General features: G+C 40.3%; 1 protein-coding gene across 1 annotated transcript in view; it reads left to right on the plus strand.

The window, feature by feature from the left end:
• The window catches only part of SNX9 (sorting nexin 9), an 82,776-nt gene that overhangs the window by 34,618 nt on the left and 35,644 nt on the right, over positions 1-12,514 (plus strand). The window contains exons 5-8 of the mRNA XM_011952757.1: positions 767-914; positions 4,948-5,032; positions 8,439-8,564; positions 8,682-8,799. Of these exons, the coding sequence (XP_011808147.1) occupies positions 767-914; positions 4,948-5,032; positions 8,439-8,564; positions 8,682-8,799 (477 nt within the window). The remainder of the gene's footprint in view (positions 1-766; positions 915-4,947; positions 5,033-8,438; positions 8,565-8,681; positions 8,800-12,514) is intronic.

Genomic DNA, 12,514 nt, shown 5'->3' on the forward strand with positions numbered 1-12,514 from the left:
ATGTCCTACTTGGTCCTTTGTCCATTTTTTAATTGAGTTTTTTTTTCTTTTTCTTTTTCTTTTTTTTTTTGCTATTGTGCGAGTTCCTTGTATGTTTTGAATATTAACAGGTTATCAGATGCATGGCTCACAAATATTTTCTTCCAGCTGATAGGCTACCTTTTCATTTTGATTGTTTCCTTTGCTGTTCAGAAGCTTTTTAGTTTCTTGTAGTCCCACTTGTTATTTTTGACTTTGTTACCTGCGTTTTGGTGTAATATTCAAAAAAACAGTTGCCAAGGCCAGCACCAAGGAGCTTTTCCCTTGTGTCTCCTTCTAGGAGTTGTGTGGTTTCAGGTCTTCCATTTAGGTCTGTAATCTATTTTAAGTTGATTTTTGTGTGTGGTATAAGACAAGGTCCAGTTTTATTCTTTTGCATGTAGATACCTGGTTCTCCCAGCATGACTTACTAAGGAGACTGCCCTTTCTCCATTGTGTCATCTTGATGCCCTTGTCAAAAATTAAAAATTAATCTGACAGCCCTTTTTAAGTTGCTTCTGATTTGTGTTTTGCACTAAAAGAATCTGTAATTCAAGCCTTAAAATTGACTACACAGCCATTACTCTTAACATCCATTTTATACTCCTGTATTATACCCTTTTCTCCATCAAAAAAAAAAAATTGATTTGCCTGGTAGGTAGTTACTATCAGAAAATTAAGCAATTTCATTTTTGTTTTGGTCTTTTTTTTTTTTTTTTAACTGATGATCTTCCATTTTCACCTCTAGCAACTGGTGATGATGATGACTGGGATGAAGACTGGGATGGGCCCAAGTCCTCTTCCTACTTTAAGGATTCGGAATCAGCCGATGCAGGCGGCTCTCAGCGAGGAAACAGTCGTGCCAGCTCCTCATCCATGAAAATTCCCCTTAACAAGTAAGTTTAAAGGAGAGCTGGGGAACCAGGACCATAGTAGAAGTAAACAGTAATACAAAGTATATACCATACAAAGAGGCAGCTGGCTTTTTCCCTTTCCAGTGATCTCCTAAGTTTTGGATATGATTCAGTTATTTTTATTTGGATCTGAACTGAGAAGCTTACTTAAAAAAAAAAAAAGATTTTTGTTTTACAAGGTTAATAAGTGAAATATTTATTTTATTTAATGATTTTCCAATTGTTTTCATTACTTCTACCTCTATCAGTTTACGACATATTAAGGTTTCATTGCTAATGTCACAGGAAAGCTAAAAAAAAAAATAACAACTCTGTTTTAAATGTTTTACTATTTTATTAATCACTTGCCATGTGCCAGGCATTGTGCAGAGTGGTTTGTATCATTTGCATGTGGCCCTCATATCCTTTGTGGTATATAAAACCCGTGTTTTACTGCAGGCAAACTGATGCCCAGAGAGACGCACCCGAGTGTTCCAGTCAGGAAACCAGGCCCTCAGGTGCCGAAGGCCGTGTTCTCAGCTCCTGCACCTAAAAACGTGGTCGGAAGCTTTATTTTAGCTTAGGTTTCTCTTAGATTTAAAACAAAAAAAAAGTGTTGTATTTTGTTTTGTTTTCTTGTTTTGAGACAGGCGTCTCCCTCTGTCACCCAGGCTGAAGTGCAATGCTGCGATCTTGGCTCACTGCAACGCCCACCTCCCCGGTTCAAGCAATTCTTGTGCCTCAGCCACCTGAGTAGCTGGGATTACAAATGCGTGCCACTATGCCCAGCTAATTTTTGTATTTTTAGTAGAGACAAGGTTTAACCACGTTGGCCAGGCCGGTCTCAAGCTCCTGGTCTTAAGTGATCCACCCGCCTCTACCTCCCAAAGTGCTAGAATTACAGGCTCGAGCCACCGTACCTAGCCAAAAAAAAAAAAAAGTTTTTAACAGTACTTGTAGATACCCTATTTAACAGGAAAGTATGTGGGCACCAGTGACCATGGACATAGCACTGTAGGATTCTTTGGAGAGACCTAAATAAGGCTGCAGTTTATGCCAGTGTAGCTTGAAGGAGATATATTAATAATTTATGACTTCCATCAGAATTTTCAAGTACTCTTCTTCCAGCAGTTATGTTTAGTTTATTTTTTGAAATTACTAATACTTTTTCCCAATATTCCAAGTCCATGATTCAAAGCAGATATCAAGGAATGTTAATCTGTATCTGGAAAAATTAAAAACATAACATTTGACATATATTTAGACATCAAGATCTAGGTCTAGATCTAGTTTAGTAAGTCCTACAAGTACTCCAAAGTGTATTTAAATAGCTTTGGTGATTAAATGCGTTCTCTTTTGACTGCACACTTTTGCTGCCTCTTAATCCAGTTTCTTCCATTATATATTTTCTTGCTCAATTGCATGCATAATAAAATGAATAATTCTCTGTCTCGTTAGTCAACTGCATCTTGTTTCAGAGTCAAATTTGAAGTTTTCAGTCATGGTCAGTAGTGATGTGCATCATTGTCAGCTGTTCTTTAAATGTGAATATCAAGTATATTGAAAATTCATATAAATTAACCCCATTTTGAACAAATGAAGCAGAGACTGAGAAAAATGAGCAGCCATGTTTTCATGGCTGATGAGTGAGGTTCCCTCGTGCCTGGGGGTCTCTGACCCTGGTCTTTGGTGCTCTCCTCTGCTCCACTCTTGCTCTCTGATTTACTTATAACCTTTAGCAGTTTCATGACCTGTTGGAACCTCAGTTTCTTCATCTCGAAAGCAAGGAGGTTGGCTTTAAGAATTCTTTCTGCTCTAAAATATCATTCCCGGTTGAAACCACATGAAAGCAGTCCTAACTTGAACCTGTGCCTCTGAGGCATCTCTGTCTCTGTGTAGTGCTGTGAACAGTTTAAAACCCGGTGTATTTGTATTTAACTCTACTAATGTATAAATGAGTCACTTAAACTGAAGACAATTATAAAAATTGTTTTTAAGTATTAACACTTTTTCAGCAATTAATCCATTTTATATGACAGCTGTATACTAGTCATGGAACATAAATCTTATACTAGAAAAGGAGATCCGAAATTAAATATACTTGAGCACTATAAGAATTCATATTGGGCCGGGTGCAGTGGCTCATGCCTGTAATCCCAGCACTTTGGGAGGCTGAGGCAGGCAGATAACAAGGTCAGGAATTCGAGACCAGCCTGGCCATCATGGTGAAACCTCAGTCTGTACCAAAAATAAAAAAATTGGCCGAGCGTGGTGGTGCGCCTGTAATCTTAGCCACTTGGAAGGCTGAGGCAGGAAAATCGCTTGAACCCGGGAGGCGGATGTTGCAGTGAGCTGAGATGGCGCCACTGCACTCCAACCTGGGCAACACAGAGAGACTCTGTCTCAAAAAAAAAAAAAAAAAAGACATCTTGATGCTGCTGAAATAATCTATTGCTGTCCTCAAATTTTTCTGTGGTCCATAACAGTGCCCAAAAAGTGAAATGCTTACAGGCTAGTCAAGTTGTCGTGATATATAATCCCCACAGAAGCGCTCCTGTAGTCCCAGCTACTCGGGAGGCTGAGGCAGGAGAATCATTTGAACCAGGGAGGTGGAGGTTATGGTGAGCCAAGATCGCGCCACTGTACTCCAGCCTGGCGACATAGTGAGACTCTGTCTCAAAAAAATAAATAAAATTAATTAATTAATAAATAAAAGTGTTCCAGGTTAGACTGTTAATTCGTTAAGCATTCAGTATGCTCCAAAAACTCCTCCAGGTCCTGAAAACACAGATGCTTCCTCTAAGTCACTCTGGCTATTGTAATAGGTAAATGGATAGCGACAATCAGGTGTGATGAATGGAATCACAAAATATGCTCAAAATGCCGAGGAAGACTATACCTGAGGCTGCAGGAGTACTTCCAAAGAGGGGATGACTTAATCACCAATGACTAAAATGTACTGAATACATACGAGGCTCTTTACATAAATCTTTAATTCCCTTATCACCTTAGAAGGTAGATCATTCTGGTCTCATTCTTCCACAACGAGATTTCAGCCCCTAAGGCTACCTAAGTGTTGGAGTCAGAATTCAAACCCCACGCCATCCAGCTGCAGGACACCTCTGGTCTCCTGTATAAGCTGTGTTTTAAAGGAATGTCTAGAGAAAGGAGACTCAAGGGAAGTCAGTCGAGAATGCAGGAAAAGAATCACACTGGCCTTCAGCTTGGCACATGAATGAAAGTAGAAGCAATGCGACTGGAACTTCATAGCAATAAGATTCCTTTTCCCACTGTAGATATTTTACTTCGTTCTGTTTACTGAAAGAAAAATTCTAAAACCCAAATTAATCTTGTCTTTTTCAGTAGCACTTTGGATGGCTGTGTTCTAGCTGTCCTCCAATTTTAGAAATGTCCTTTGGCTGTAGATTTGATTTCTGGAAGTAGTCAAGTTTATTTAAGTTTTTGGGTCTTAAGTGACCTCTCCCCTCACCCCCCACCCCAAAGCCAAATTTATTGACTATACCTTGGGTCCCTTTACCAAGGAGACTTGTTTTCCACTGTCGTGAACTGCTTCTGAAGGCAATTCCAAAAGAAACAAGCACATACACTGATGAGCAGGACAGCCTCTTTGGGACAGTTGTGGCCTCTGGAGTGAGCTTGTTGAAAGGCAACTTTAATTTGGATGTAGAAATGCCAGTACGTGGCTGTTGCCCCCTGTGGCCAATTCAGATTGGCATGCCCAGGGGACTGGGGGCGTTTTTTCAGGTCTGCCCTTCACTCTGTGGAGTGACGGAATGTTTCAGACACAGTCAAGCAAATAGAGTGCCCGTAAACATCACACCTTCTGGAGTCAAACTGTTCTCTTTACCAGCTCAAGCTAAATTAAATGCCTAATTGGCCATTGAACAATCTGATTACATTAGGTTTCATTTACCACAGTTTCCTAGTTCTAGTGCACCTGAAAGACAGGACAAGGTTAAAATTGGTAAATTCAGTGAAAGACTTAAGATTGACGAACATTTATATTCATGATTAGATTTCCTGGATTTGCGAAACCTGGCACGGAACAGTATTTGTTGGCCAAACAACTAGCAAAACCCAAAGAGAAAATTCCCATCATTGTAAGTTTGTTTATTTTTGTTTTCTTTCTTTCTGATTAAACTCTTAACACCGTACCTTAAAACTAAGTGAGTTATTCATCTTTTGGAAAGTATTTTTAAATATATTTAATGTCTCAAATAACAGATAATGTATGTTAGTGTTGTAGGAGTACTAAAGATAATTAACACAAATTAATGCCTGTCATTATATTGTTTCTTCATCTTTCAGACTTTTAGTATTGAACAAACACTCATAAAACGTACTATTTTGATCATTTTTTTCTAAAGTGTCTTGAAGTGTATTTTACATACTGTTTTTCTGTTTCACTGATGAACTCAATTCAAATATTTGTTTCTTCCCTTGTAAAGTACATGTTTGTTATCAGAATAAGGTGCCCTTTCAGATATATTGGTAATAGTGTTTTTTCCAGTAAGCCAGCTGTCAAAATCGAGGTAAGGAGCTACCAAATAAAAGCTGGGAGTTAAGGACATCATTAAGAATATCTGTCTTAGAATTACTTGGTTATTGCATAACGTGACACAAGCCCTTTGGTTTCATTCCACATTTGCATTGGTGATAGTTTTTCTGTCTAGGTGATACTTAGTTGTAGATTCCCAAATGAAATTCTGGAAAAGAGAAGTGTAGCTCTCTTCTGATCCTATTGACTTAACCCTGTAACAATCAGATTGGGAACCTGAAGCCTTGAGTGTTCTCACCCTGGACTCAATCAAGGATGAGGAAACATCTGGTCTTATTCTGTAATCTTTGGAGACTTGATCAAATTGCAGGAATAGTATTAGATTCTTTATTTACTTGTGCCTGCATGTTTGAAAAACTCTAAACCCTGGAAGCCTCCAGACTGAAGAACTGTAACCAAGAGCCCTTTTTATGCTTTTTCCCTCAAAGCAAATTTGGGGTACTTAACTTCTGAGTAGTTATATTAAAGATTTTTTTTTCCTGTTTTCTCTGGACTTAAATAAGTGAACATGTACCATTATTCTTTTCATGAGATTTAACACTCGTCAAAATCAAGAGCACATAGCTCTGCCTCAGTTTTGTTTTTTTGTTTTTTGTTTGTTTGTTTTTAAGACAGAGTCTCACTCTGTCACCCAGGTTGGAGTGCAGTGGCGCGATCTTGGCTCACTGCAACCTCTGCCTCACGGGTTCAAGCAATTCTCCTGCCTCAGCCTCCTGAGTAGCTGGGATTACAGGCATGCACCACCAAGCCTGGCTAATTCTTTTTGTATTTTTTAGTAGAGAAGGGGTTTCACCATATTGACCAGGCTGGTCTTGAACTCCTGACCTTGTGATCCGCCCACATCGGCCTCCCAAAGTGCTGGGATTACAGGCATGAGCCCCCGCAGCTGGCCTGCCTCAGATTCTTAAAGGGGACTTTGTCCCAAGCATGCAGTGGTGGTACAGAGCTAAGGGTTCCAGCCTTTCATTGACCCGCAAGTTTTAGGTAGAACTGGACCCATGCAGCCAGTAGGTGGGTCTGCCTGTGTGGGCGTCTATCCATGAAAGAAACTGAGGAAAGCCACCGCGTCTTCAGGAGGCCCAGAGAAAGCAGAGACTAATTCTTTGCTCTAAAAGTGCTGTAACCTAGCCTTCTCATGAAACAGAGACCCATGACATTGGGCCCTAGCCAAGCGCAGTTGCCGCTCTCGGCCTACTCACTGAGGGAGCCCCCAAAAGTCATCTCCTCTGCACCTTTCAGGTAGTTTCTTGGATCTGGGCTCTCTCTGAGGGTGTTATATTAATTTGTTCTCAGAGATTTTAGTCTCTTTTTAAACTGCTCCTATCCTTACAGTAGGGCATCTTCCTTACCTAACAGACTCTGGACTTAAATATCCCAATCCGCTTTTCCCATCTTCCACTTAAAAAAAAAAAAAAAAAAAAAAAACTAGGACTGGGTATACTTTTTTTTCCTTTTTATGTCTGTCTGGCCTTGCCTCTCTGAGGTCTCAGCCTGAACAAATCTCTCTTCCTTCAGCACAATCTGTGTGATTTTTCTCACTTTCTTTTTACTTTCTTGCTGTACTTTTTCAAATCTGCAAGAATAAAACCTGTTCATGAATTATTTTATTCTCCTTGAGTCTCTGGATGGATCTCTGAGTGAACCCGCTTCCTGAATAGTGACAGTCCGTGTGTTTGCTTTTCATTCTTGTCTTGGATTGTAACTCAATTATTTTTCATTGTCAAGCCAAGAAGATAGATAACATTCTCAGTATAATAAGGACTTCTATTGCTCGAAATGTGTTTTCATAAGAGCTACTGTCGTACAGTCTGAATCTCTGGAGTCTGTCATTGTGGTCGAAGTTTATGAAATGAATGAGGCAGAACCAACTTGAGACTGTTGGTGACTCGGAGTGATTTCAGGAGCTCCAGCATCCAGGTTCCTCTGCAGCTGCCCCCATGGCCTTGGATGCTGTTTTAAATAAGATGAAAAAACCAGGTCTGGGACAGCAGACATACTGTCACCTAGCAATGCCTAGCAGAAATGATTCTCAGGCTCAAAACTTACACACGTGGTCTCTACACCCCCACATAGAACTTAACTGGTTTCCCTTCCTCACCTCCCACCACAGCTAAAACCCCAGTGAGCTAGTGTAAGCCTCACCTGAATTTGTGAACTTTTGCCCCTAGTCACAGATAGAAGAGAAGGCCAGTGGGAAAGGAATGGAGGCCTACCCTCTTTGGGCAAGCCTTGCCCAGGTGGGCGTGATACCTGGGGGTTGGAAGTGAGCCAGCCCACTGTGCTTAGGCACAGCAGCCCACGGAACAAACAGCTAACCTGGTTCTTGCTTTTAAGACATAGTACCTCCCTCTCCCCCCACCCTGCCACTAGTAGTAAAACAATGGCCATTATCTCTGGCCAATCTGATTAATCGCTTCTATGAGCCACAGCAATGCTACTCAAAGTATGATCCACAGACCAGTTGCCCATCTGAAAACTGCTTGTTCCTGATCCACCATGAGATAGGTATGGAACATGAGAATATTTAGAAAACTTGAGGACAATTTGGTATTGTTGAAAAATCAAAATGTATAATGTTATATTTCACCAAACTATTAGTCTGTGACAGATTGGAAATTTTTAAAAACTAGGCCTTCATCACATGTAGCTTGAGACAGCTAGACTAGAAAGAAACATTGTGTTGTAACCGGCACTCTCCTCAGGAGAGGGAAGCTGATGTCTCCTCTCCATGGGCTGAGCTACCCACATGGGAGCAGAAGGGTTTCCCACTGGTGCGTTCTTTAAACATAATATCTAACAGGAACAGAAACCATTGAACCATGTATGTACCTTTCAAAGAGGAACAAGAATGACCCTCCAAAGGACTTCTCATTACTTACTGACTCACATCAATTATACTTATTATTTTTCCATGTAACAAAATTACTTATTTCTGGAACATTGCATAGGTTGGAGATTATGGCCCAATGTGGGTTTATCCTACCTCTACATTTGACTGTGTGGTAGCAGATCCCAGGAAAGGCTCCAAAATGTATGGTCTGAAGAGCTACATTGAATATCAGCTAACACCCACTGTAAGTATCCACGTTATCAAAAGCGGAATCATGTGTGGATCACTGATTGCAGCTTGCTTTTTTCTTCATTTTCTAGAGTTGGCATTGGTAACCTTTTCTCTTCCGCTTATTTTGTAGAACACTAATCGATCTGTAAACCACAGGTATAAGCACTTTGACTGGTTATATGAGCGTCTCCTGGTTAAGTTTGGGTCAGCCATTCCAATCCCTTCTCTTCCAGACAAACAAGTCACAGGTGAGTATGTTTAATGCTAAACCCAACATGACGAAGAAAAAGACTCAAGTCAGATTATCCTCCTATAAGTCAGTGATGGCGTTTTCCATCCTGTAGAGCAGCAGGAGGCAGGAGTTGGGAACAGTAATTAAATACAGCTATGGAGAACCATAGCATGTTGTACATATATCTGGAAGTTGCCTAAACATCTAACAAGAACGTTTAATGTGCAAATCACTGATCTTGGTATGCGTCTTGAATTCCAGCAGAGTCATTGCCTTCATTGCTGTACCCTTTCTACAAAAGAAATATGTACATTTAAAATATGTGAAAAATGACACCTGAAAAAATAGAAATGATTCAAATAGCCTAAAACGGAAATAAAAACATATGACCCACATGATGCAAACAGGTTATGCAGATAAGCTGCATTATTTCATTAGATGAGTGAGCACTGGACGGAGAAGCCACAGAACTGCTAAGTGTTAATGAAGGAAGAAGCTGCCCGGTTTTCTGCTTACTTTGATTATTGCCCTCTCCCTTTTCTTGTTTTTTAAAAGTACCATTTTCTATTTATTTTGATTATTACCTTCTCCCTTCTCTTGTTTTTTAAGTGCCACATTCCCTCCTCTCCCCTACCCCCAAGAATATTTTGGTAAGTAACCCATGGTGTTACTAGGGCACTTGTAAGTATGCAGGTAGAAAGGGTTGTTTTTGTGTCTGGGAATGGTTTTTGTTTTTAATCTCCAGCCTAGGGTAGTCTCTGCTATTCTATGTAGGCACTCAGGGACTCAGTATGTGTGTGTTGAAATAAAGGTTGTGGTCCGGGCGCAGTGGCTTACGCCTCTAATCCCAGCACTTTGGGAGGCCGAGGCGGGTGGATCACGAGGTCAGGAGATGGAGACCATCCTGGCTAACACGGTGAAACCCCATTTCTACTAAAAAATTAGCCGGGCGTGGTGGCGGGCACCTGTAGTCCCAGCTCCTGGGGAGGCTGAGGCAGGAGAATGGCGTGATCCCGGGAGGCGGAGGTTGTGGTGAGCTGAGATCGCGCCTCTGCACTCCAGCCCAGGCAACAGAGCGAGACTCCGTCTCAAAAAATAAATAAATAAATAAATAAATAAATAAAGTTTGTGAAGAAATGGACCTAAAGGTTAGGCAGAGTTTAGTATATTGCTAGAAAATGTTCATATACATGAACTAGCGAAAATAGAAAGGAGTGGACTGAGAGTGAGAGGAGGTCTTCAAAGGTCAGAGCCAGAGAGGCCTGAAAGAGATGTGAAGGAGACACCGAGAGGCTCACCTGAACCCAGGGAGAAGCAACATGGAGGGGTGAAGGAAGGGTTCTTTCCCAAAGGTCAGGGAAGACCAGAGGCAGTGGAATTCTCACTGCACTCCCAAGAGTCAAACAGTTCAGAGAGGGCCTGCGACTCTTCACAGCCAGGTGGCAGTGCCAGATGGAGACATGTCAGCATCCCCATGGAGTCCCACGTGTGCCTGCCTGGACACTTCCCGAGTGCCTCTCATCTGTCCTCACAGATAGTCATTTTCATCTTCACTTTATATATGAGGAAATGGAAATCCAAACATTAAACAGGTTCCTCTCTCTATTGTCGAAAAAGGAACTTGAACCTGATCGCACAGCTTACTTACTCTGTTTATGTTAAGATGTGGACTGACTAATCTTTCCCTAGAATTAGTATTCATACAATGAGTAAATTATTCTCCTTAAAACATTACTTTATATTTTACTTTGTTTTCTGTTTATTTTTCCCTGAAGTGTTTTGTGGAGATGGAAACTTTTGTTTTAAAAGTTTTGATTTTGATTTTTTTGGAAAACATTTCAAAAATTTCAAATTGTTGTAGGAAAATTGAAGATGGGGCTGCACTGCTGGGTAGATAAACACATCCCCACAATCCCCTGGGTGACACTTGCGTGGTGCCTCATGATGCTGGGGCTGTGGAGTGACAGCCAGAGGGCCGTGGGCTGCTGCTGCCTTCCGCCCAGAGGTGCTGACTGCACCCCTACTTCTAACCCAGTTCAGACACTCCCTGTACCTCCTTTTTGTCGTCCTTATTGCTTTTAATCACAGCTTTCTCTTTAAAAATACAGATTTCTTTCCATGAAAACTTCACTTCTGCCATTTAAAATTATAGTCTATTTCCTTGAATTTTGTACTCTCCTTTATCAACTTGGTTGGTACAGCGTGTGCTCCGCGGTGTTTAAATACATAGGTTAATGGCATGTTTCAGGCTTGTAAGAAATTCTCATATCTTTTAGATTGTAATACATTGTTTATTCTGAGTCGGATAATTCAGTACTCTTGTAAAGCTTCAGAGAGTCACGGTTCTCCTTCCATACTAAGATTTGTTTAAAATAATAAGTTCAGGTGTACAGCCAGGGAGGGGAATGTCATAGAAAAGCAAGAAAGCAGCAGCCCCTCAATGTGAAGAAAGTTGAGCTTTGATTCACTAACTGGGATGTGAGCCAAGGAAGCCAAACAGCACAGAAGGGCTCTATTTCCCCTTCTCACTTGTTTGCCTCCTGCCTGGGATGCCCACAGATCATTATTATATGAGAGCTCTCCTCTCACTTAACTACAGGAGAAAAGAAAAAGGAATGCTTAGTAGGTGATGCTATGATATTTCTGTGGACTCGATAATTAATCCATGAAAAAGTGTACAGTTAACATTCCTGTATGTGTTTAGAGATTTTTTTATGGAAATAATATTGAATGAATATGGTTTTATTCCTGGGATCAAACTGATATATTCATATACTTAGTGAAAACCTTAGTAAGGTTCATGGAAAACAGAGAAATAAAAGTTCCTCCTTTTTTCTAATTCTTTGCAACTTGGTCTGAAAATTCTACCAAGCATAAAATAACATCTGAAGTCATAAGCTTAAAGAGAAACCAGCCGTGTCAGAAAAATTTTCACAAGAATAATTTTTCAATAAAATAAGAATCTCTAAATTTCAACCAATGATCGGATAATGAACTCTGGGTATAAGTCACCTGGCCATAATGGAGAGTTCATCGTATCCCAGGTCCAGGCTGGCTTTTTGGCCAGGAGGTGGATTGTCTTTTTTCCAAGGCACAAGGCTTTGCTTCTGCTTAATCTACTGCTAGTAAATGCAAAGTTTGCAATGCTTTAGTACACTGACAGTGTCTAGACTCATTGTTCTGTTCAAGTCCACTTTGTAGGTAATAAAAGTTTTTGATATGTAGGTGCATAATACTATCTATCTATCTATCTATTATTTATTTATTTATTTATTTATTTATTTATTTATTTTTGGAGACAGGGTCTTGCTCTGTCACCCAGCCTGGAGTGCAGTGGCACAGTCATAGCTCACTGCAGCCTTGACCTCCTGGACTCAAGTGATCCTCCCACCTCAGCCTCCCAAGTAGCTGGGATTATAGGTGCACACCACCGTTGCCTGGCTTATACTCGTAGTTTCTAAAGGAAAGTTCAAGTTTCGTTGTTTAAATTTTATTTTTAAACTTAAGTACAGTAAATTCATTTTTTTTGGTGTAGAATTCTGAGTTTTGACAGCTACCACTGAAGTCTTGCAACCACCACTACATTTCTTTTCTTTTTGTTTTTTTTTTTTAGTTTATTCACCTTTACTATTTCTTTTTTTTTAATACTTTAAAGTTCTAGGGTACATGTGTATATACTTTAAGTTCTAGGGTACATGTGCACAACATGCAGGTTTGTTACATATGTATAC

This window comes from Colobus angolensis, unplaced genomic scaffold (genome assembly GCF_000951035.1).
Source record: "Colobus angolensis palliatus isolate OR3802 unplaced genomic scaffold, Cang.pa_1.0 Scaffold35, whole genome shotgun sequence".
Lineage (NCBI taxonomy): Eukaryota > Metazoa > Chordata > Mammalia > Primates > Cercopithecidae > Colobus > Colobus angolensis.